Source organism: Rhinichthys klamathensis, unplaced genomic scaffold (genome assembly GCF_029890125.1).
Source record: "Rhinichthys klamathensis goyatoka isolate OS25496 unplaced genomic scaffold, OSU_Roscu_1.1 h1tg000781l_1, whole genome shotgun sequence".
NCBI classification, from domain to species: domain Eukaryota; kingdom Metazoa; phylum Chordata; class Actinopteri; order Cypriniformes; family Leuciscidae; genus Rhinichthys; species Rhinichthys klamathensis.
Genome location: NW_026607178.1, coordinates 844,151 through 870,961, shown reverse-complemented (window position 1 = coordinate 870,961; position 26,811 = coordinate 844,151). Strand labels below are relative to the sequence as shown.

The window sequence follows — 26,811 nt, the reverse complement described above, 5'->3', positions numbered from 1 at the left end:
ATACACTATAATACTCATAATCATGGTCACACATTTAAAAAGTATAATGCAGTATAACAAATTAAATTGCTTGTTTTTCATGTGTAATATGTATTAATGCATTATAGTCTTTACAGGTATAAATATGAGCAGATAAGTATTACAATGCATTATGACTCTATTAGCATCCCGGTGCATTTCATTCCTCTCTGATGATAGAGAGGACAGTGGAAACTGGAAATGAAAGGACAGGTTTCTTGCTTTCCTCATCCCAGCCTTCTGGGCCGTGGCTGATGTTCAAAACTGATTTTCGGGGTCTGGAACAGATTTAATGAGCGCAGCTCTTATCTGGCAGCTCTGCAACCATAGAAAATAATTATTACCAACAAAGATGCTTTGATAAATCAATGGGGCGAGGAAAATGAGGGCGTTTCTCTGGCCCGTCTACGCCAACTAACAATGCTACAAGATTTCCTGTCATGGACTAACAATCTGACCCTAATAAGCCAACCAAATGTTCAACACTGATAAAACAGTTTAGTGTCCTCAGTTTAGTGTCCTCAAATGTCCAACCTCTTGAATGATTACGGTTGAGATCCTTTAGGCGGCCAGTGCAAACTGTCCATCTTTGTGTCGGGACTATCACCTCTGGGATGCTCTAATTGTGCAGGAATAATGGTTTGATCAATAACTGCCTAAAGAGAATGATTCCTCAGCGCTTGAGGAAGGAACAGGACAGACTCTGCGTTACACATGGCGTCCTTAACACTACAAATCCAAATTGTATTACATTTTATTAGGGATTTGCATAAAACATGCTCAAAACCATGTCCATAAGTGCTTTCTGCATACACTTTCCTTTCATCACACTCAGCAAACATGACGCTCTCTAAAGATGCACTCTTGCCTGCAAGATCCTGGAATAATGCCAACTGTGCCATCCTCAAAACAAGTTCAAACACCTTTAATACAGACCTAGATTAGAGACCTCTGTTTGGGCAGATCTACATACACGTATCTGCATCTTTATGAAGTGGAAACTTCCAGCTCAAGCTTACTCTTGTTTCTTACTCCTTTACTGTATATACACAGTAAATACATATCACTATCTCTAATGTGTATTATTTCAAACAAATGTAAAAATAAAATGTAATAACTTTAATCTAACAAAACCCAATAAAATAGACAACAAATAAAAACATCTGTTTGACAGTTTGAGTAAATATTTCTCTAGGAGTGTGCAGCAGGTCTGGCAGATCCTGCATTTAACAAAATAAAAAAAGAAGGGCACATAAAGGTGTTGGGAAGTGTGAGAGGTAAGGACGGAGCAGCTGTTGGGCGCTGTAATTACTGCAGGGGCGAGGAGCTGCACTCGGGCCGAACAGCTGGAGGGGGCTGAACGCCTCCATAACTCACAAACATATCAAACTTGCTCGGCTAGCACCAAACTTAATTAACCTCCGCATACATCGCCACTCTGTTGCACGTCTAATAACGCACATAAAACAATGTTGCAACTGCTGGTTGTTTGATGACTGGCTCAATGGTGTCCTATAGAAGTAAATGAGATGTCAAGAAATTTGATGTCTGGCTAGTGGCTACATATGAACAATGTCTAATCGCTAGGAGAAACTTGTTGTCCAGCACTTGGCACGAATAAAGCGTCATTCCTCCAATTAAAGGGCAAAATAAGTGAAATAAATAAAAAGGATGACTTTTAAAGGTGTGGTGAGAAACAAAGCAAGTCCCTTTAGCTCAAAACAAAGCATGGAATTAGCAATCCCAAGGGTTCATGGGTTCGATTCCCAAGAAATGCATAAATGAATAAAATGTCTACTATGAATGCTATTTTTTAAATGGGATTTTAGCCAGATTTAAACGCTTCAACAACATTCTCTCAGCTACAAGCTTCCCATATACCGGCTGCCTTGTATCTCCAAGTCTTCTCATTAGTCATTAGAATGTATTAATTTACAGCATTATTAACCCAGAGCTTAACAATAAGGTTTTTTTTCTGCTTCCAGTTGCAACCTACTTGCCTTTATTTTACTGGTCCCTAGACTCCCAACACAATAAAATAATTAAATGAGTAATTATACATTTCTAATTTAGGTGTATAATATCTAATTCTATATGCAATTAATTGTAAAATATTTCTACAATTTAAAACAATATTGCTATTTTCAAATGTAATTTATTCCTGTGATGCAAAGCTGAATTTCCAGCATCATTACTCCAGTCTTCAGTGTCACATGATCCTTCAGAAATCATTCTAATATGCTGATTTGTGCTCAAGAAACATTTCGTATTATCAATGTTGAAAATAGTTGTGCAGTTTAATATTTTTGAGGAAAACATGATACCTTTCTTCAGCATTTTGTCATGAATAGAAAGTATAAAAGAACAGCATTTATTTTAAAATCGATGGCAATACATTATGAATTAGTTATTAATTTTCAAACCATTCTTAATGATGCTAACTGTCAGCCAGTCAGATCATTTTACATAATAAAAATAAATTTTCCCAACCAACCAAAAAAAAAAAAAAATAACACCTGAAACACTCTCATTGGCCCCAAAGCAGCATCCGTATTGTTGAGCCCTGTAATTACTTTTGGGAATCAGAAAAAAAAAAAAAAAAAAAAAAACTTTCATTGGGATGTCAACATTAAGTAAAATATTAAAAACAAACAAACTCTTTAAAATGACTGGCGGCACTTATTTATATTCTACAATCTTAGACCTAGTGTGTGAATAACCAGTTCAGGTTTACAACAAACTAGACCACAGTAATGAAGCTCAAATGTCAAAAAAAGAACTGGAAGCAGAAGTCTCATTTGACATTGGGACGTTAACCCAGAACTGACAAATGATTAAAAGGTGGTGAATGGAGGCTCAGAGATTCAGACAGCCTCCCTCTCTTTGGGTAAACTCGGCAATATTTTCCTCACACTTTTTCATAGCCTTTATTTTATCCCAAAGGCGGCGGCGTAAATCCTCGCCTTCTGCGGTCTATGAAAGTGGGAGATTATTGTTGCTAGGTAACAGCATGTCATAGTTGAAGTTGGCTTTACTTTGGAGTGGCTCTGCTTTGAATGTGAATGCACTGATGCAGGCTCCCTATGGGGCAGGTGAACACCGGTCACACGACTGGCTGTTGACTTGTAATGAGATTATGGGCAATTCTGTGGTTCTTTATGTAACAGCCCCCCCTTACCTCCATTAGAAAGAAAAAAAACATGCTAATGTGAAGATACGAGTGCAGGAGAGAAGAAATACCTGAAAGAATTAATGCAAATTGCAGCTGAACAAGGAAAAGAGGAGAAACAAGGATGAATAAAACTGTAATTTAACAGACGTGAAAGATTGATTTTCCACCTGGAGGAACGGCAAGAACTTCTTAGATATTCAACAAAACAATAGGTGTCCCTCATCTGGTGTTCTGGGATGCATGAGGTCACGAGTGAATCAGTTATTACTACAATTAAACAAGGACAGTGTTAATGCATCTGGAGTTTGCTGACCTGTGTAATGAGGCAAATAAAAACTGGCTGAGATGAGGATAGATTTAATCAATTTAGTCAAATGCATTAATCTTGAAGACAAGTTGATTAAGTAGAAGAAGGGGTTTATTTGCTGATTAAAAACTAACATTTCATTAAAAAGCCATTTAAGTCACTCGTTGACTATTTAAAAGCTACAATCTTGCCATTTCATGGAGGACCGACTCAGCCTTGATCTTCATGGATCATTAGATGAATGGGATGAAACGTAAACTGCATTCTGAACGTAATGACTTACGGCTCTTCTTTAAATAAAATTACAGGAAAACAAATTCACCTTTGATGTCCACGCATATTTGTCTGTATTTTGTCTGTATCTGTATTGACGATATTTGCAGGCACCATATTTTTGCTTAAATTATACGTGTCAGCGTTGGTTATTTTATGCTTTTTTGAACTTTTCATATGTTGTGCAGTTCGCAAATGCCTGTATGATCGATGTTTGTTTACCTGGTTCGGAATGTGCCATTGTTTTTCTGTGTTAACTCACTACTAGACGGACTTGCGCTCCGGTGTCTCTTGCAGCATTTTACACATGAGATGGCACACTATCCGGCACTCAAGGTAAAACAAGCTCAACTTTTAAAAAACATGTCTGAAGAGCTGCGTCTTGTGTTTTTAACCTCAAAGCACGCTTTGTGGGAACGGCCCCTATACTTCGTTTTGCAGCAACGGTAGTTTGACAGTTCGATAGTTCTCTCGCTTGATTTAGGAGCGCTACATTCTGATTGCACACTTGTGTAAAAACCGAGCTTTCAGTGGTTTAGAAATCACGCATGCTTCCATCGAGATTTGATTATGATTTCGATTAATTGCACACCCTCCAAAAAATTCTGTTATCATTGTTTTACCCTCATGTTGTTCCATACCTGTATGACTTTATTTTACTTTCTAGAACAAAACAGAGTGATTTTGAAGAACGTGCTGGTCACTCTTTTTATTGAAATAACAATGACTGGGGACTTAAGCCTTACAAAATGACAAAAACACACTATGGGCCCTATCTTGCACTCGGCGCAAATGACTTTGTACACTGACGCATGTATCATACCTATTTTGCACCCGCGCAAAGCAGGTTTTTCCCTCCACAGACACACGTCGGTTAACTAAGAAATACACTTGCGCTCCCCGGGGCGGTTCAGCGCAAATAGGAGGCGTGTTCCGGCGCAAACTTTCCCTCATGCTATTTTGCTGTTCTATAAAACAATTGCGCCACTGACCAGAAAAAAACTAGTCTAAAGTCAGTGGCGCGTTGTTCATTATGCTATTTTAAGGGCGCATGCTTGGCCATAATCAATGTAGCGTGTGCACAACGCGCATACACGTTGATTCTCTCATCTAAGCAGCAGTTTTCATTTAGATAGATAGATAAGATAGATAGATAGATAAGATAGATAAGATAGATAGATAGATAATTTATTATAAAAGCATGTAGCTTACACATTTACCCAAATTATCATACGCCTGTTTAACAGAAGTTAATTTGGGTGGGTTTCTCCATCCCCAATGTCACTTCTCTGACGAGAACGCTGCTCTCCTCGGCTGTGAACCGCTCCTGGCGCGCGCCTGGCAAATCCGCCCTTATAATAGGAATCCGCTTTAGAACAAGCGCACCTGCTCTTAAAGGGAATGTGAGATGACGCTCTGATTGGTTTATTTCACGTTACGCCCAAACCACACCTATGAATAATGAAGCTACTTCAGGCCAACCCCTTTTAGATTTGCGCCAGGCGCAAGAGGCATTTATCCCGCCGGGAAAATAGCAACAGCGCCGGGATCCGCCCACAAAGTTACTTGCGCTTTACGCTTTGACACTTGCGTTTCAGATCGTTAAAATAGGGCCCTAAATGTATTATAAAAGTGGTCTATACAACATGTGCAAAAGTCTTCTGAAGCTTTGTGTGAAGAACAGACTGAAATTTAAGTCATAATCAAGGCTTGTCCTTACCTTTTTATACTCACCAACCACTTTGGCTAGCAGATTTCTAAAGTTACTACCAACTCTGCATTTTCACTGGCCACAATTTTGACACTGATACCATGGGGGAAAACTGCCATATTGATATTTTTAATATTATCTCATAATGTGACAGTAGGTATATTAGGCTGCAGTCACTTTAAGACCTGACGCACGGATCCATTAAACTGTTACACATGCTTTCAAGCTGTGTAACACCAACAATATTCATCCTGAGCAAATAAAACTAGTGAGTGAAGGGAGGCCGATTTGTGTGTGATTATTGGAAGCGTTTCAGATATTTCAGTGTCGATATGTATCGAAAAATCAATATTCAACATTACATCAATAATCAACACTACGTTGCACTTAGTTTATTATTTCAGACGACTTTTTAAAAGATCATCATAGTGATTCATCATAGTAAATCATAGTGATTCATAGGCAAATTTGTAAAACACAATGTAGACACAAGTCTTCAAAGTCTAAATGGTTTGTTTGTTTACAAACTCACAACTAATCTGCTTCTTGAGTTCAATTCATTGATGTAGGGGTTGCAGCGGTTCACAGCTCACTCAAATTTAATACTTGTTATAGCAATTCCAAGAAGATGTTTTTAAAGTTTAATATCCTTTAATAATTTAACATTCAAGCCAAAATTTCTGTAGCACAGGACATCAGTTACAACATTTCATTGAGTAGCTTCTGTTGAAAACAGTTAATCTTATCTGAGATCAAAATCACTCCAATCTTGATTCATTGGCTTTCAGTGAATGCATTAGGACAGAGAATGAATTTAATGAAACTGGTCATTACCTTGTTTTCCTGCAAAAAAAGGATTAGGAGGAAATGCTTGGTATTCCAGCAATAGCTTAATAAAGATTTACCTATTAAACCAAAGAGGGTTCAGAGACCCTCATTAGAAGTGGATGCCAGAATAGGCAGGTGAGAAGCATACCTTGACCTCGATGAAATCTGGCTGGCCAAGGGCGATGAGATCTGAGTAGGCCTTCAGCTCATCCACATTCCAGGCCTTCACCAAGGTCAGTCTGTACACCGTTCGCTGTTGCTAGAGGAGGAAACACAAGCTGTCTTACTGCTTAATTAATCCAACACACCCGAGTTTGAGAATACCAAATGATACTTGCAACCCACTTCCGTAATCTGATGTATTTTTAAGTAAAACCAGATGATCAATGAAAAAAAAAAAAGAAAAAAAAAAAAAAGAAGTATTTTCATCTATCACAAAAATATTACAAAGACAAATTTTGTCTTTTGGAATAGCATGCACTAATAAATCACTAAATAATTAACATGAGGGTTTGCTGGTGAAATATTCAAATATCAAAAGAAAATTAGTGGTCGACCATGGCCGCATTATCTACAAAAAAAAGAAGAGTGGATCATATAAAAATATGATTTAATTACAGCAATAGAGACGGCTGAAATGTAACATTACACAATACTCTAATTTTTTTAGTTTTCGTCTTTTTTAAATACATATTTCCCCAAAGATGCATTTAAGATAATTTAATAAGAACATACATACTGACAAATCCCTCTAAAATTACAAATGAAAGTGAAGAATTATTGACAAATGTATTAGTATAGTATAATTATTGACAAATGTATTAGTATTGTCTAATTATTGACAAATGTATTAGTATTGTATAATTATTGACAAATGTATTAGTATTGTATAATTATTGACAAATGTATTAGTATTGTATAATATTCAAACTCATATTCAAAATAACAAAATTGTGTGAATGTAAAGTAACTAAAAGTTGACTCAGAGAAATATTTAAAACATCTATAACTATTTTAATATTTAAATAATAATAATAATAATAATAATAATAACTAAATAATATTACATATACTACAAAATATACAATATTAAAAATACTAAATTTGTATTATAAAATACTAAATTTGTAATAATAATAATAATAATATCAATTCTACCCTGTTGGTATGGTATACAAGTCCAAGTACAATGTGAATTTAGGAGTTCTTAAGGTGTACAAGTAAACAAGTGACAAGATAAGTGACAAAGTAAACAATGAAAATGAATCACAAACTCGCCACAATTGACTGATGGTGACAGCCCAAGCCTTTGAAAAGTAATGAATTTCTAGCAAAACTTTTGATGTAATGAAGGTATGAAGATGTACAGCACATCCCATGACTGAAGAATAATTCAGAACTGAAAGTGGGATGTTCCATTTCTAGCTATTGCATCAACGCAATCTTGCTGACGGTGCTTAATATTATCATTGACAAGAGTCGGGTGAACATAAAGAAAGGGAGCAAGACTTTTTAATAAGAGAGCTTCAGACTATGGGGTCTGGCCCTGGGGTTCTGGACCTCAGAGTGCTCCGGCCCACATCATTACTCACAGACCCTCACACGCTGATGCCCTAAGGGGAAGAGGAAGACCACACAAAACACAGCGAGTGATAATGGACACTCATGCCTCCCGTTCCTGTTATTGCACCTTGTCAATCAAATAGTCCGACTGTCACAGTCTGACATTGCTCGGAATAACCATGTCCGTCCCTATAGACTGAATGCCTTTGCATGGTTGGTTGGTTTCTGTCGAAGTACAGATGTACAGGGCAGTCAGCATTGTTCCTGATCCATGCTAACTAGTGGATTTGCAAGGGAGGGAAGGAAGGATGGGGGATGGAAGCCAGCGAAAGCTGGGGAGAATCTGGCCTTCACAGGTGTGCTCATGTACAGTATGTGTGCTCATGTATGTGTGCATGAACCAGAGAGAGGGGGACAGACATGAGAGACGGATAATTGGAGTGATGTGGCAGCGGGGGAGGGTATTTAGAGCGGCAACCAATTTTAAACCTGCCAAAAGATCTTCATCCATCCCACACCTGAGGCTGAATCAGGCAGGAGGTGAGCAGGGCTCCGTAAAAACAGACAGCCACATGCTAGACCAGAACAGCAGCATGCCAACATAGAGCCAGCTGTATGTGTAGAGTAAAGAAGTGCTGACACAGAACTTTTCTGAATTTCCACAATAAGGCAAGCCTCACAATTATTATTGCACTTTGCAGAAATCAATTAAGCCATCTCTTCCATTTAAATATTTTTGTCCTAAAATTGCTAAATCAACCAAAAAAGCAGCAGGGTATTTTGAGGTAATCCACTTCTATGATATCCTGTCCACATCATATAATAAATATAAAATTTGCTTACAAAATACACAAGACACGAATATTATCAACTGTGCAGGTTGTTGTGGAGGGCTATTACTTTTACAAGCAATCAATCCTACAATTTGTATGGGAGATGATAAAACGGGTGAATTTTTTTTATTATTATTATTTATTTATTTATTTATTTATTTATTATCCATTACACTTTTCGAAGACTTTTGAAATTGCTATTCTGGACCCTAGATATGGTTCGCTTCTGGTCCCTAGATGTAGTTCGAGGTCATAGAGACGTTTGGCACCTCATCAAATTAATCAAAGGAACGTTTTGCCAGCTTTCAATCCACATATTTTAAATGTGAATTTTGCAATACTGGATAAAATAAATGCAAGATGGAAACGCCAAAAAGTGTTAAATAAAATAAGAAAATGTGTATGTATGTATGCATGTATGTATGTATGCATGCATGTATATATATATATATATTTATATATATAAAAAAGAAATTTCCCCCATCAAGACATGCCAAACTAATTTCTACATGCATTTACTCTTAAATGTGACAGAAAAGCTTCAAAATGGTTTATATTCTGTATTAATATTTTGGTTAATAGTCAGCATAAACTAAATTTGGATGGAAACATAGCTAATGGGCCAAAACCACTCAGAACACCTTAGCAACTAAATAGCAATGCTGTGGCATCTGTCCAAAATTCTCTGGTACGTAATTCCAGGTAATTCCAGCACATAGCTCTTCATCTGTCGTGCTGTTTTTGTACTATTTCCTTGGAAAACAAGAGGGCCGAGCACTGCATTTCAACATGAACAGCACTAGCCTAATTAGCCTGGGACACAGATCCCAAGGACACACTTAGTATGGAGTGACGGGTTCTGTCTGTGTGCACTTAACTAAACTCTACACCACTCAACCATGCACACAGAAACCTCAGTCTCCGATCTGTAGAGACATGGAATACTTGAGATGAATTCCAATGGATTTTTTTCATTCTTAAACACAATCTTCAATATTTAATAAAGAAATTGTTTGCATTTCAGTAAAGTCAGATGAAGTTCATTATTCTGAAGTAAAACTGATCCAGAAACACAAACTTTACTTAATTTTTTTTTTTTTACTTTTCTGAGCTCAATGAAGCTGAGGCCAAACATTGCCTGCTGCAAACAGAAGAGAACTTAAACAAATGTCAAAAACTGCCATTTTGGATCAAAGTCAATATGCATTTAAAATTTATAATTTACTTCCTTAATAAATGTTCAAGTGTACACAATTCAATGGTGTACGCTATTCCTAAGTAAAAAATCCAATCGATTCCCAAGGAATAATAAAAAAAAAAAGACATCTTCCATTACATTTTTTTCTCATTGAAATAAATTTCACATTACAAATGACATTTCAAATTGACTTCAAATATAAAGGCACTGAAATTTTGATCTGACACATCTGAAGACTAATGGCCCCATAAAGCCAGTTTCATTGACTCCCATCATTCAGCGGTCCCATATTAAAACCACAGCGAGTCGATCAGTCACTATCTGAATCCCTGGCAAACACTGCTGCCTTACACCTTTCTCTGTGCATTTGTGAAAGCTGAAACTATTTAAATGTGCAATAACAATTTCATTGTACTTAATAGTACATAATCTCTAATAAGTCACTTTAACACAAGTGTACTACAGCAATGGTTTATTCAACAAACTTGGAAAAACATAAGGTTCTTGATCGTGGAAAAAAACTATTATACACTATTTGCAGTTTATTTATGTAGTGGGGAAAATGCCATCTGTGATCTACATAATGTGTCCAAAAGACAATCACACACAATAAAAGGCACTCATAATGTGAAGAGAAAAACATTCAAATGAGTCATGCTTCCCTGCTCTGCTGCAAAGCAGTACACTGAGAGGAAACGGTGTGAAAAAAAAAAAAAAACAAGTGTCAGAGACCGGATGCAAAGACGTCCATTCCAGCGTCTCCCAAAGGATTCTGCCTATTTCTTAATTATCCAGAGTCAGAGCCCTTCCACTGAAGTACAGCACACTGCTTTTTTCTCTTTCTGAGCAAGAATCCATAAGAATCATTTATGAAAAAGCTAATTTTATATATTTGTGGTTTATCATAAATTAGTTTTGTGTGTGTGTGTGTGTCAATGTTGCTAATCGACATTAATAAAAACTCACAGATAAATAAGTGCAAATTTGATTTCAAAATAAGAATCCTATCAACAACAAACAATATATGGGCATTAGTAGTTTATATGTTGAACTATGTTCTATTGTTGTTCTATTGCATCTACCAATTCATTTCAAGGTCTACTAATTCTAATAAATAATATCTACAAATTCCTTTTCAAGGTCATTAAGTCACACAGGAGAACATGCATCTCTGGCAATGCACTTTAAAGATAGAATGAGTTTATCACAAACGGGTTTGAGTTTTGCATAGTGTACCGAAAACATGAAGAAAAACCCCCCCACAATTAATGTAAACAAGATTATAATATATACAGACTGTTGGCCAATATCTGAGAACTAATTAAGCAGAATGCAAAATAACAACAAAATTAACGAGGACGTAATGTTGTAGTTACAGGGAGAAAGGAAAAAAACTGGAATACAACAGTTATGGTGATGAATGTTGAGAATAAAACAGCCATTAATGATTTTTATTTTTATACTTGCGTCCTATTAGTCACTGACAAATAGAAGCCAGAAACAAATGCATTGTAATTAAATCTTGTAGATGTGAGTGATGAATAAGCCATAGAAAAGGGAGAATGCATAATGGTAGACAAACTGCCTAAGGAAACGGTGTCAGTCTAGACAGGTGAAGCTCAAGTGATGGAGGCAAAGCAGGCGTCAGCCACATTCTCTCTCGTCTCACAGAGCCAGAGTTTCACCATCAACATAAAGTCTGGTGAAACTGGAACTTATTCTGGTCACAAATCACCCCACTGAAACAGGAATGGCCAGTTTGAATAACACGAGACATGTTTATCTTTAAAAAAATAGTTACCTTGGTTAATTGCTTCTTTTATTTGTAAGTCGATATGGATAAAAGCACAATCCTGAATGCCTCACAATCCTGCGGTCTACAGTGCCATCAGTGTCGACTCTTCAGTCAGAAAGCGACACAGCAGGTGATCTCAACTCATTAGAAAACAGAAGAGCACTTTCAGTTTTTGTGTCTTTCTTTTTATGACTCACATATGCACATATGTACATACACACACACATAGACAGAGCGGTATGTTCAATGGCAAACTGAAGTTTAGCACACAGGCGCAGTGAATCATCTCTGAATGATGGCACTTAAAATCATTATGCAGTGATGCCACGGCCTCGTGTTACAAACTGCTTTTGTGATCACAGCTTGCTGAACCCCTAATAAGAGCCATTGACGGACAGCACCTACGCATCCACTCCATCAGGCTAGCATTTTTAACAGAACTTCACCTTAATATCGCAGTTAAAGCATTTAAAGGCATCCGGCGACTTTTATTCAACACCCATTTCTGACGCAAAAAAAAAGAGAAGGTTTTGCTCTTATTACTCAGATAAATCAGAGGATTTGGGCTAAGATGAAATCAATCCTGGAGCTTTGCGGTCATTATGTTTGGAATTAACATAATCGATAGCAGGGATTTCCAGAGTGTTTTGTAAAGGCCTGATATGAATTATAGGAAAAATAATGAATGAAGAGAAGTGAGAGGAAAACAGCTTTTGGCAATTAAACAATCCTTTTTAGAGCCAGCGACAACTGAGTTTTACACGCAGTAATGCACAACAGAACTATTAATCTTGTAAAACGCTTAATAAATGTTGACTTAAGCGATTGGGGAGAGTTGAATGATTCTGAATAAATACCAGTGTAGTGAATGTGACATACATCATTCACCTTTGTTGTTAAGCGTAGTTCTATACACTGTTGGCTATAAACGCAGCACTTTGTTCTTAGCATGTTTCTTCATGACTGTTCAGGGATCTCGGTCCCTTTAAATGTTCTGTAAGCGTGATGACGTGGGACGCTTGTCAGTGCCATATTGTTTCAGTATTTTGCCTACAAAAAAATAAAATGACACTCATTCGTGTGCTCAACGTGAAAAGTTGTCACTTGCAATTTCCACAAGAGTCTCTTTCTGTCTCACAATGATTATTATTGTCAATACAAATCATCTAAGAGCAATGGTGCTGATTCATTAAGATCTGTACACTATATAAATAAATCACAAGAAACACACAATGTTACCCTGGGTCTTGTACTCTTGATAATTGCAGGTCTATTTGGGTTTCTTGCTATAAGCAAGGGTCAAAATGGGTGATGGTTAGGGCTGAATATCATTCCAAGAATTTCATGAACCAATTTTATGAAATCCGTTTTAACAAGATTACATAACACATTACCTAAAAAAACTGAGTCTGTAAAAAAAAAAAGTCAACAAACTGAAAAAATAAAACCACGGACTTGGCAACCCCCGCCCCTTCCCCCGCCCCTAGCTCACAATGTGTGAGCTATAGGGGCGGGGGAAAAATCGATTCTTAGATGCATGGCGAGGCGGACGTGGACGATTCTGAATCGATTCACAAATGCCAAATGTTTTTTTTCTTTTCTTTTTTCAAATAACGGAATATTGACGGAACGCGAAAGGTGAAACTCTGAAGCGCGGAAGTGCAGCGCCCGGCCAGTCTGTGGCGTGCACATAACAGTCGCATGATGGCTGAGCGCGAAATCCGAACGGCACGCTCTTCGTTAAAAGCTATCATATGGAAAATTGGCATAATTTCATTGTGGCTTTTTTTCTATTTTTGTATGAGAGCTGCTTTCTGTATTGTTTTGTTTTCACATCAATATGCTGTAAACAGTTCTGTTATACGTACGTTATAGGTTTACTGTCCCTCCACAGTCACAGTGTGTATCAGTGCAATGCCAGTCACAAAAAGTTACATTTTGACTGTGCTCTCTGCAGAGGTTCATTTACTTTTTTTGTATAAGCTTGTTTTTGATTGTGTTATACAGCAACAATTTCAAGTCAAAAGTCTTAGACTCCTTATTATTTATTTGTGTATAAGAGCAGCTTTGTATATTACTAATTATTCACAATATGTTTAAGTCCACAAGCATTATTTTTGTATGAAAGCTGCTGGAACATAATTCTATATTTTTGTATGAAAGCTGTTTGTGATTTTGCTACAGCAAAATATTTATTTATTTTTGTCTGAAGGATTATATTGCACATAATAGGAGGATGTTGGTTAGAAGTCTATTATTTTATGTTAGAGATTCAGAATATGCTGAAGTTTGTATTCATTGACTACACTGTATGCTGCTTGTACAGGCACACATTAAATCCTGTTGGTTCTTTGCGATGTTGGGATATATGCTGGCAAATGTAACCTTGCAGTTGACTTGCCAAATCACTTCCATTTGTTTTATTAATAAAAGATATTGGAAGTAAATTCTTTATGGGTCATTATAAATACTTTGCTTTAAAAGTACCAAGTAGTCACACACAAAAAAGATGCATCGATAATCATTTTAGCATCATAGCCCTCTGAAACGTAATCGAATCGTGAGGTGCCTAGAGATTCCCACCCCTAGTGTGAGGTGAGCCCCGTCTCTGGGCGTAACTGGTGTAAACTAGTGTTTTTCCTTGATGCCTCCTCACAGCCAATCATGCTGCATGCTCATTGGCTCACTGATGTTTACGAGATAAACCCCTTAAGTATGAAATTTAGTAACGAACTACAAGACATTTTTTGATACTCTATCTATGGTATCAAGGCAATTCGGTCGGTGCCTAAAAAGTATCATACTCGATACCCAGCCCTAGTGATTGTTGACAACAGTTGGCCCTAAAAAAAGGACTTCAGCCAAAGAACAGAAAATATGCCTTATTTATCAGTCTAGAACAATAGTCTCACCACTAAAAACGGAATTTAAGATTTTTCCCAATCTGGATGTGCTTTTCAGGTTGTAGGATTATGAAGTCAGTGAAATGGCAATATTACAAGCTTAAAACAAATAAACAGTTATAACACATTCAAAACTCTATTGTTTTATCTGGACTAACGCACAGTGGACCTACCTTTTCACCAAGCGCTCTGAGACTGTCCAAAAAGCGCTGCCAGAAGTCTTTGAAGAGGGGACGGTCAATTTTCTTCAGACTGTCCTTGGTGCTGGCATCAACGCTAACATAAAGTTGTGTAACAGGCACAAGATTCCTATAAATAGAGAGAGTTGGAGGGAGAATAAAATTAACATTGAGCACAGAAAGTCTGGCTTTTTAACATATCAACAAGACTGAAGAAAATTGGAGTGCATAAGCATCAGGATCTAAACCGATTCTGGCCAGCCAGTGCAAGTGACTCTATTGTACTGTATTCTTTTCACTGTGCATGTGTACAACACAATAAAGCCATATGCAACTGAGTGATGTGATATGAAAACTGGAGTTAAGCCAGGACTAGGTAATGTGTACGTTCAGACAATGTACCATACCAACAACTGCCAGAGCTGCATTTGCCAAATAAAAAAACTCAATCACTCAGTTCAGCTCTGGACTGTCCAACTAGATCACCCTAGCATCATTTTAGAGAAGACATGGTATTTCTAATGAGGGGCTGTCGGTGTCCACAGTATAAATGCCGCCCACTATGCATTCGAAGGGAAGGTATCTGAGTGATAACTTTTGTGGTTTCCCTATGGGCAAGGAGAACGAGTCAATACGCCCACCTGTTTTTGGAATGGAAAAGCTGACCTTGTGTCTCCTTCAAACATGGGAGCCATCTTACAAAACAACTTGAAAAGAGTGGACTCGCATACATTCTGAAAAATCTCAATAGATGGACAATCTTAGTTATTTTTGTCTTAGCAAGGCTTTTGACATAATCTGCCACAATATTTTCCACATATTAGCATTTGGCATCAATGACACTGCTCTTCACTGGTTATTATCATTCATTAAAGGCATCAATTTCTACTGATAAAGAAATCAAATCCAGCTCCCATTGCTCACGGTGTTCCCCAGGGCTCAGTTCTAGGCCCTTTCCTTTTTTTTGTTTATATGCTTTGGACAAAAAATTTGGTGGCATGCACAAAGATTTCATTGCTATTTTCTCTCCCTATACCCTTGCATCCATAATGTCAAAGTGTGCATGGCAGCTAAAACAACCCTGACAAAACTAATTTAATAAAACTTCTAATCACAGATAAGAGTGATCATAAACACTTCACCGATTGTACCATCCTAGGTGTGATTTTCAACTGTGTCCTCAGTTCACATATTAAACATTTCATCAAACTACTTTCCTCCACTTTCGTAAAAGTGGTCTAGCACCACAATATTAAGATTTCGATTCCGCTTCTCTCCTGCTCTGCCAATTTATTAATGGTTCCCAAATTCAGACTGCCCTCCATCTTCAAAACCTAATTAAAACTCTTTCGTTTACTCAGGATTATTGAAATGTTTATGCATTCTTACTCTCTAGTGACTGCAATCAATTTATCTTGTTCGTGCCTATACTTGTTTCTCCAGCATTTTTACTTTTGTCTATTGCATCTTTTTTGGTAACACTTTAAAATAAGTTTCCATTGTTACCATTAATTAAAGTTGTTAAGATGAACTAACAATGAAAAATAATTCTAAAGCATTTATTAATTTTAGTAATTAATTTCAATATTTACTAACACATTATTAAAATCAAAAGTTGTCTGTTCATATTTAATGAATGTGAGCTAAAATGAATTAACAATGAACCGTTGTATTTTTATTAACTAACCTTAACAAATGTTAATAAATACTGTAACAAGTGTATTTCTCATTGTTCGGTAATGCTAGTTAATGCATTAACTAATGTTAACTTATGAGATATTATAGTGTTATCTTTTTTTCACATGGTTTACCCCTTTTTTGGGGTATTTTTACTTTCAGTTGTTCAGATTGTGATACTAAACTATTTAAAGTGAAATACAAGCTCTTTAAATATATAAAATCAATCAAGATAAGAAAAAGCTTTAAAATAAGTCTCAGTTTAATTGGTTATTTTGAGTTGTTAGAGGCTTGTGCCAGTGTACCATTTTATCCTTTCCTCCAGAAACGAACACAACAAAAAATGTGCATATTAATATAAGCAGCAGGTCTAGGATCTCATTATAATGCCATTTGAGAAATACTTTTTGAGAGGGAAGGCTCGATGCTGAGACCCTCAGTGAATATAATTTTTTTTCTTCTGCTGGTTTGTTTATCACTCAAAAAAGGCCTGCCTCAGCAGCGCAGCGTGGCAAAGCTTGCAGCTACGAGATAAACAACAACGATTGACAACTGTTCCTCACTTCCTCAGCACACTGCCAACATGATATTCCAGCAGCTGAGCTGAGGTGACGTCCCCCTCACCCTCAGATAACCTTTTCCGTGCAGATAGTCGGAAGAATGAGGTGAGGATGTATTTTGCATTAAGCTGGGGAGCAGAAAGAGATAGCTAATAGCTTTTTGGCTGCTCCTGAAAACTCACAATCTAGTGGAATTGGAGGAGCTGGGAGTCAAAGAAACTGTGATTTGCAATTCAGGGCCTGATTATGGCTTATCAGTCCTGTTACAGCCCGAGTGGGGAGTTCCCTTCAAAGACTGAGGGAAAAACTTCAAGCTGGAGGATGTTCAGTAGTTACAACTACTGCAGATATACAGAGAACAAACACATTCAAAAACAGGCTTTGTCTGTAGTCACTAGATCAGAATCACTGAATGATATATGACAAGATTTATAACAAAAGTTGGCACCCACAATCAGTGTCATAACCATCATAGACATTAAGAGGAACGTGTCCCCACAATATTAGGATTAGTGGTTGACCGAAATGGGTTTTTCAGTAGCCGATTCTTCATTTAATCTCCAAGATCCTGAACATATGGTTATTAAATCCTACCTGATCTCCTCAGGAAACTGGGCATTGGTGACCAAGAAGCTGGATATGTTCTGTTGGTGAAGCAGTCGAAGAAAGGTGTTGATCTCAGGATACATGATGGGTTCGCCCACCAGAGACAGAGCACAGTGCTTGACTGTGAGGCCCTCTTCAAAACGCTCGGGACGCACCCCTGGAACTCCTGTCAAGTGATAAAACACCACAAAGATAAAATTTAAAGTGGTCAAATCATTTATTAAAGCTAAACTGTTTAATTTCTTTGCAACTAGAGCCACAAACAGTATTGCAAATATAGGTTTTTCTTTTCAAAAACTCCTCAAATATGCCATTGTCGAATCAAGCAGATAAACCCCACCCCTAACTCAGCCAATGTCAGGCTGAGGTGAGTTTCCCATACTGCTTAACTATCATTAGTGTGATGTATCATGGGAGAAATGATCTTGTTAGACAACTTGATTGCACTATTGAGGCTCCAGTGGGCATGACATTTCTCACAAAATATATTATAAAGCACTGGTGACTCTATGGTGACTTCTGGATTAGGTGCTCTTTTGAGAATGTCTTTGTGTTTTCACTGGTTTTTGGAACCAGTATACCTAGAGTAAGTAAGGTTTGGGTAAATCAACAGTTTTTCACATAGCACTTTTCAGGGTATATGTGACGTTAAATTAACATTGCTTTCTGGAATACATCCCTGGGTCATACCATCAATATGCTCCTATGCACAGGCTGAGAGATGTACTGTAGTTCCAACCACATAACTTTGCGTTGTTGTTTGCTAATGTTTTTTGGAACTATGGTTTCATGAATCACAGAATCGTTTAAATATATTGGTAACAGTGACTCTTAGTTGGCTAACAATGCTTCTGGGAAACAAATGGAAAAGTTTTTTAAAGCACAACTGAGTCACAGCATTTTCCCTTTTGAGCAAAATCAACTATCTTAAAGACCCACTCCGATGAAAATAATGTTTTTCTAGGTGTTAACATGTTCTTGTGGCATTTTTCTGATGTTAGAGGACATATCTTGAGAAAAATCAGCTCAAAGTTGTATTTCTGAGTATTTCTACATTCAAATGGCTGTGAATCAGTAGCAGACGCTAAAATGCTGGCTAAAATCGACTGGAGTTGTGACGTAGTAACTCCACTGGGCGTCTCCACACGCGACGTCTTGGAGTGAAATAATGATCGGTGATAACTTTGATTAACTTCGGATAATAATAATGAACGTGTATATAATACTATTGCCCCACCGGGATTGGGGTTGTAAGCTAGCGGGAGAGACAGAGCTCTCAGCAACGGGCAGGGGGAGGGTCGTCTCCGTGCCAACGGCTCCGCCCACAACGCAGAGGCGAATTGCTAATGAGCTACTGCCGCTCTGCTGAAGCGAAGTCCCAGAAAACGGCACAGGTTTTGTGATTTTGGCTAAAAATGGCATAATCATAATTTAAAGACCACTGGGAATGTTTAAAAATAGCTCAAAATATGATCGGAGTGGGACTTTAAAGTTTTCTCTGCAAATGAAAATCGGAGAAACGGTTTAAATTTTGAAAAACGTTATACTTGAAAGTCAACAAAAACCACCCATTTAATTCTAAGACCAAAGAGAGGGAGAAAATTGGTCAAATTAAAACATTTTTACAAAAACATTTGACTAAAATAATAAAATAAACCTATGGGGAAGAAAAAAGACAACAACAAAAAAATGGACAAAAAAAAAGGAAATTAGTCATCTTGCCAAGAAAAGACTATTAACTAACTGTATTCTAATAAGACTAGCAATACGTTCTAGTAGCCAAACATTTTCTTCTCTCTTTCTTGATCACTGAAGATTTCTGGCTCCATTTTTGTGCTCTGTACCCTTGGCACAGTGTGCTTCCTGGCCTTTCATCCACTCTCTCTGTTCACTTGTTAATGCGTTTGTTTACTCAGCCCTGGGTCATCATGGCTTACTTCTGCTACACGGAGCAGTGATGTCACTGCTAAATGTCAACTGTGCCACCAAGCCAGAGTGGACGCTGAGACCAAGACGGCGATGCGGAGGTGGTGCAACACACACATCTGGCACCAACTCAGACACTGGAAAAAAACCTACAGTAGTCTCCAGAAGGAGCCTTGATTTATCTGGCTTAGATGCATCAAAAGTGCTAATCTTTAGACAAAAAAAATGATGTACTGCTTTATCAAAACATTCCCCGTCCATTTCTCGAAACTTGAAGGAAAAAAAGTTGCTTGACGGGAACATTATCAGATTTCTGAAAAATAATTCAACCAGAACAGTAGGCCATGGGCAATGTTCATTTCAGAAAAATACAAAAGTTTGACATCTGTACTCAAAGCAGATGATCAAAGACAGATGTCTTGAGTTTCAAAAAGCAGAAACCTTGATTTACGAATGATAAAATCGAATCAAACTGACTTTGGGACTGTGCCACTCCACCTAATAACATTCCCAGCAGATATCATCAGAAAACTCCCTCTCTTTGTCGCAGATCTGTTTGTAGCCATCTACGCTAGACATCTCTGATTAATTTTTCAGACTACTGCAGATGAAGGTGGGGGGACACGCATCAAACAGTCTCCAAATCACCCCATATTCTGGAGTATGAAGGCAGTGAGGTAAAACAAAACCAGTGGTGTTAAGGGAGTCCCTTCAAACGTTAAGAAAGAGAGCAAAAGGATTTAGTTCCCATCTTAAGGTTCTTGAAAACCCATCTGGTTTGCCCCCTCAATCCTAAAAAAAAAAGTCTGATCCAGATGTCCACCAAAGTACTGAGATGGAAGTTGAACTCTGGATCTGGCAGTGAAATCACAACTCATTACGAGTTGACGTCACCTGATTGTGGAGATGAGGAATGAGAGACAGGAATGTGTTAGGTCCCAAAGGGCACATTTTGAAGGGAAGAGGAAATTTGCTGGCATTAGAGAGTTTTATGACACAGTATTGGTATGCCATTGCAAAAATAGTCCTAAGAGTGGACCTCAACTGAAGTTTAGGAAATTCAAGTTATGGAAGGTCTTATGATCTGGATGTGTGAATCACGAAACCCACTGAAATAAAGAGTATGCATATATGTGATTATATTCTAAAATTAGGCATTTAATTAAGGGACGGATTTGCAAAAATGTTTGAAAGGAAATTCGATGATAGCAAATGCAAATTTAGCTTCAGCTATGGTATTTGATCAAGGTCAAAATAAAATAAGTTTTGTACCAATATGAAATACCACAAATCGCAGACATTCCTATCCAGATAAGAATTCGATTTCTCAGAGGATGCCTGAGTTAGAATGAAAACACTAGATAATTTGCTTCATTGTTTTATCAAGGTTGTTTGATTTAGATGTTACCAAAATCATCTGTGAAACAAATGAAAAATAATTCCATCCAGGCACTCTCAAAACAAAACAAAACAAAACTGAGTCCATGTCCCCTAAATACTTATGCACGCTGCAGTATTGGGAATTATCTGCAACAAACAAATAAAAACTCTCAGCTGTTGCTTTACAAATTAAGTCTCAAGACGCCCTTTCCATCTGATCTCGGCCTCGGCCTGTCAAACTAATCCAGCCACAAACCCAGTCTCCTTAATGCTGCTGAAAGCTGATGAATCCAGTACTGATCTGATGCAGCATATGGTGAAGAAAGTGACAGGGTGCAAATGAATAAATTAGACCCAGTCGAACTGCACTTAGAGCCTGTCCTTTCTGAAAACCGTAGTGACAGCTAAATATACCCCAGTGTCTGTTGGACAATATCTGAAACCGGGAGGGTTTTCAAAGACGTCAATATAGTGTTATGTCACACAATGTTTGAATAGCTTCCAACTGGATTTGTGCCTCTGAGGAAAAGGATTTAAATAAAACAAAAGTTATTTCTGTACAATTACAGTGTAAAGGGCTATTAACAGCAGGTGTGAATTTTCTTCTCAGGTTTTTTGGCACAACAAGATTTCTGGAGAATACATTCACCTTTACACCAAAAACAACACAGACCAGAAAATTCACAGACAACTTTTGTCATTTATTCACATCAAACTTGGTGTGAGGTGAGATGTAAAATACGCCGTGGCCAATTAGTGTTTTTACGAATGCAGTGGCCTTTTAATCCTCCGTTGTTTGTTTAAAGGCAGCAGGAGAGGTTAGCTAAAGGTAATGGACAGTGGAGCTCCGGGGAGCCATTACCTCTGAATTGCCGAATCATGTTCCTGTGGTTCTCCATGGCCTCCTGAATGATCTTCTCGGCCGGGTCCATTTTCCAGCGCCACTCTGTTCCCACTGGGTTGGTGTGGTGTCTGTTCAGAGAGAATGAGAGAGGACAGCTCCTGTCAGCACGGCACAGTCACAGAATTACACGCCCTGGACCGCAGTCTCATTCCCCTGAGAACAACACCTGCACCCCCACCGCCTGCAAATTAGCATCCTGTGACCCTTTCAACAGCTCTCACATCACATAAAAGGGCATAAATGCCAGGCAGTGTGGCTTTACTTCCTTCCCCTGCCATAAATAGCAACAGGAGATGTGAAAATGCTGGATGTGACGCCATATTCCTCACTTCACCAGGGGTAGAGCCAAATCCTATTATGAGGATGTGCAAAACTACATTTTTAAAATGGACAAGTCAGTGGGTTGTCTGAACAACTAGCCCACAAGCGGATTATTTTTTTCCAGAATGTTTTGAAGTTGCAAGCTTATAGAGTTGAGAATCAGAGAGTACAACTAAATAAATAAATGCTATCATTTAAATAAGGCAAGGCAAGGCAAGGCAAGTTTATTTATATAGCACATTTCATACACAATGGTAATTCAAGGTGCTTTACATAGAAAAATCAAAAGAAATAGGAATAATTAAAACAGTTAAGAATAAAGAGATTAAAATAATCAAAAGAAATAAGAATAATTAAAACAGTTTAGAATAAAAAATTAAATAAAATACAGTACAAACAGTCGGACACAGTGGCACAGTGCTCATTCAGTAAATGCATAGCTAAACAGATGTGTTTTGAGTCTGGATTTGAATGTGACTACTGTAGGAGCACATCTGATCTCCTCTGGAAGCTGGTTCCAGCTGCGGCTGGCATAGTAGCTAAAAGCAGACTCTCCTTGCTTAGAGTGAACCCTTGGTATTTCTAGCTGATGCGATCCTAATGATCTGAGTGATCTGTTGGGTTTATATTCAGTGAGCATATCTGCAATGTATTTAGGTCCTAGGCCATTAAATGATTTATATACCAGTAATAATACTTTAAAATCAATCCTAAATGTAACTGGGAGCCAGTGTAAAGACCTGAGGACTGGTGTGATGTGTTCATATTTTCTGGTTCTGCTCAGGATCCTGGCAGCAGCGTTCTGTATGAGCTGCAACTGTCTTATGGTCTTTTTAGGAAGGCCAGTGAGGAGTCCATTACAGTAATCCACCCTGCTGGTGATGAAAGCATGCACAAGTTTCTCTAAGTCTTGATTGGAAACAAAGCATCTAATTCTTGCAATATTTTTCAGATGATAGTATGCTGATTTAGTTATTGATTTGACATGACTACTGAAACTAAGGTCTGACTCTAGAGACACACCAAGATTCCTGACTTGATTTTTAGTTGTTAGACCCCTAGCGTCAAGGTATGCATTCACCTTGAGAACTTCATCTTTGTTTCCAAACGCAATGACTTCAGTTTTGTCTTTGTTTAACTGAAGAAAGTTTTGGCACATCCAACTGTTTACTTCATCAATGCATTGGCACAGGGAGTCAATGGGGCTGTAGTCGTTAGGCGATAGGGATAAGTAGAGCTGTGTGTCGTCTGCATAGCTGTGGTAAGAGATTTTGTTCTTTCTCATTATTTGGCTCATTGGGAGCATATACAGGTTGAATAGGAGTGGTGCAAGAATTGAGCCTTGAGGGACTCCGCATGTCATGGATGTCCACTCAGACTTATGGTCTCCTATACTCACATAATAGCCTCTGCCTCCTAAGTATGACCTGAACCATTTCAGGACTATCCCAGAAAGCCCCACCCAGTTTTCCAGCCTGTCAAGAAGTATGTCGTGATCGACAGTGTCAAATGCAGCACTGAGGTCGAGTAGTACCAGCACTGATAATTTCCCTGTATCAGTATTTAAGCGAATATCATTTATTATCTTTATGAGCGCTGTCTCTGTGCTGTGATGCGATCTGAAACCAGATTGAAAATTGTCAAAGTATCCATTCAAGCTTAAGAATTTGTTCAGCTGATTGAAGACAACTTTTTCAATGATCTTGCCTATGAAAGGAAGATTTGAGATCGGTCTATAGTTGCTTAATATGGTCTTATCCAGATTGCTCTTTTTCAGGAGGGGCTTGACAACTGCAGTTTTCAGGGAGTTTGGAAAATTCCCAGAGAGAAGTGAGGCATTTACCACTTCTAGGAGATCTGCTTCTAAACAGTTTAACACACTTTTGAAGAAAGATGTGGGAAGTGCGTCAAGGGCGCAGGTTGATGTTTTAAGGTGCTGTACGGTTTCTTCTAAAATTTTGCCATCAATTTCTTCAAAATCAGACATAGTAGCTACTTTCTGCGGTTGTGATCTGATCTGTCTGACCCCAGTGCGGCTCAATGATGTGCTGATCACCTTTCTGATATTATTGATTTTCTCAGAGAAGAAAGAAGCAAACTCCCTGCACTTGCTGTCTGAAAGCAATTCATTGGGAATCTGGCTTGGGGGGTTTGTCAGTCTCTCTACAGTAGCAAAAAGAGTGCGTGTGTTGTTTAAGTTGCTGTTTATAATATTTGAGAAGAAAGTCTGTCTAGCTTTGCCTAGTTCCATATTAAAAGCATGGATGGTGTCTTTGTAGATGTTATAATGGACTACAAGTTTTGTCTTCCGCCACATGCGCTCTGTTTTTCTGCATTGTCTTTTCATATTTTGCACAGCTGTTGAGTTTCTCCAAGGTGCTTTTTGTCTACCACTCTTCCTGACTTTCACAGGAGCAATATCATCAATTACACTTTTAACTTTTGAGTTAAAACAATCAATGAGAAAATCAACAGAGTCAGCAGATATGCTTGGTGTTGAAGATATAGCCTTCATAAATAGTACACTAGTGTTCTCATTTATGCATCTCTTCTTGACAGACACAGATCTAGCTTCAATGGCAGGAGAGATCAATATATCAAAGAAAATACAGAAATGATCAGACAGTGCTACATCCTTAATAACAATCGATGAAATGTTTAGACCCTTACTGATAAGTAAATCTAGACTGTGCCCGCGAGTGTGTGTCGGTCCGTGTACATGCTGAATCAGATCAAAAGTTTTTAAAACAGTTTTGATTTCTTTTGCCATATTTGTATCATTATCTATGTGAATGTTAAAATCTCCAGCAATAGCAAAACAGTCGAACTCTGAGGAAATTGTTGATAACAGTTCTGTAAAGTCCTCAGCAAAGGCTGGAGAGTATTTTGGAGGCCTGTAAATAATGATAAGTAAAATGCGTGGGGCACCTTTTAACACAATACCGAGATATTCAAAAGACGGGTAGTTACCAAATGATGTTTGCTTACATTGATAGACATCCTTAAAAAGAGCAGCTACTCCTCCACCTCTCCTTACAGCTCTGCAGACACTCATGAAAGTAAAGTTAGGAGGAGATGTTTCATTGAGGACTGTTGCACTGCAGCTGTCTTCTAGCCAGGTTTCATATAGAAGCATAAAATCCAGGTTGTATGTGGTTATTAAGTCATTGACTAGAAGTGATTTATTTTTAAGTGAGCGGATGTTTAAAAGTGCTAACTTAACAGTCTTACTTTTTGTCCCCACAGCAGTCTTAGTTTGGCGTGTAATAGGTACCAGATTAGATGGGTTTGCTGTACGGCTTTTGAAGGCCTTAGACCTTCTATCATGTAATCGAACAGCAATAGAGAAAGAAACAGGCACACTGGGTTCCCGCTTGTTATGTAAACATTTAAGAAAGTTACTGTTGTCATAGCGGAGACCCGACACATATCACTGAGAGCTGGTATCAGTTGTTTTTGGTTGACCTCGGGCCGATGGAGGAGGGTGTGGGCCCTGGCGCTGTGGCAGAGGCCGAAGAGCTCTCACAGGAGGAGGGGGAGGGCGAGCTGGGCCCGCAGGCTTTGGTGGTTGTGGGGCCTGCCGCTTTTTGGTTGACATCTGGGGGCTTGCAGCAAAAGAGTGGGATAGTTTGGTTCCAGCAAACACCAGTTCTTCCATTTTCTCTGAGAAGCACAGAAGTGGAGATGCTGGAGATAGAGAAAATGTGTCTGGTGAGACGGGCTGTTGCTCTGGTGTTATCGGCTGTAATATGCTGTCCTGGTTTCCCTGGCTGTTTTCCAGAAAGTCGTCCTTGGGTGCTGAATCTTGGAGCAGTTCTAGTATGTCACAGTCTGTCTGTGGTGAGCTCTGTGGGCGGGGCTCAGCTGAGATTGTGTCCGTGAGCAGAAGTTGTTGTGGCTGCATGGTGTTATCATTGTCCTTGTGTGACGTGTCAACCGCATGTCCATTCAGGTGCTGAAGTGAAGTCCTGTGGTCATTCATACTGTGTCCAGGTATGTGTGTGCCATTCAGGTTGAGTGGTTTGGCACACACTGCAGAAGGATGATTGAGGGAGAAGCAGATATTGTCCTTTAGCACTCTTGAACCAAGTTTGTTTGGGTGGTGGCCATCCTGTTGAAACAGTTGCCTCTGACTCCAGAAAAGATTGAAGTTGTCAATGAAGTTTACTCCTTTTAAATAGCAGGTTTTTTGGAGCCATGTATTAAGCCCAAGCAACCGTGAAAACCTGTTTGTTCCTCTTGCTGGGAGTGGTCCACTGATGAATGTTTGAACTTTCAGTCTTTTAAGTGTTTCAAAAAGTTCATTGAAATCCTTCTTAAGGAGTTCTGACTGCTCTTTATGAATATCATTTTTCCCCACATGAATGATGAGTCGATTTGCAGTTTTATGTTTCATCAGAATGTTCTGAAGTTCCCTGTTTACATCAGAAGTTGTTGCTTGTGGAAGGCAGCATGTAGTTGTATCCCTGCTACTAAAGTTTTTGATTATGGAGTCACCCACTATCAGAGTCCTGGGCTCGGCTGCGCTCTGAGCTGAGTGCCGCTGTCTGCTCGACCTTGAGCGCCAGTTAGCAGTGTTAGCTACTGGCTGATTCAGTCTGTGTTCGATCACATTCATCACATTCAGGGATTCCTCATTCATTAATACTTCAAATCT

At 38.3% G+C, this 26,811-nt stretch overlaps 1 protein-coding gene across 2 annotated transcripts in view; it reads right to left on the bottom strand.

Moving 5' to 3' along the window:
• Positions 1 to 26,811, bottom strand: part of tyw1 (tRNA-yW synthesizing protein 1 homolog (S. cerevisiae)) — a 194,347-nt gene that overhangs the window by 8,876 nt on the left and 158,660 nt on the right. For both annotated transcript variants that reach the window (XM_056243113.1, XM_056243114.1), the window contains 4 exons: positions 21,792 to 21,901; positions 17,612 to 17,789; positions 14,775 to 14,910; positions 6,458 to 6,568 (listed from right to left, as the gene is read on the bottom strand). In XM_056243113.1, the coding sequence (XP_056099088.1) occupies positions 6,458 to 6,568; positions 14,775 to 14,910; positions 17,612 to 17,789; positions 21,792 to 21,901 (535 nt within the window). The remainder of the gene's footprint in view (positions 1 to 6,457; positions 6,569 to 14,774; positions 14,911 to 17,611; positions 17,790 to 21,791; positions 21,902 to 26,811) is intronic.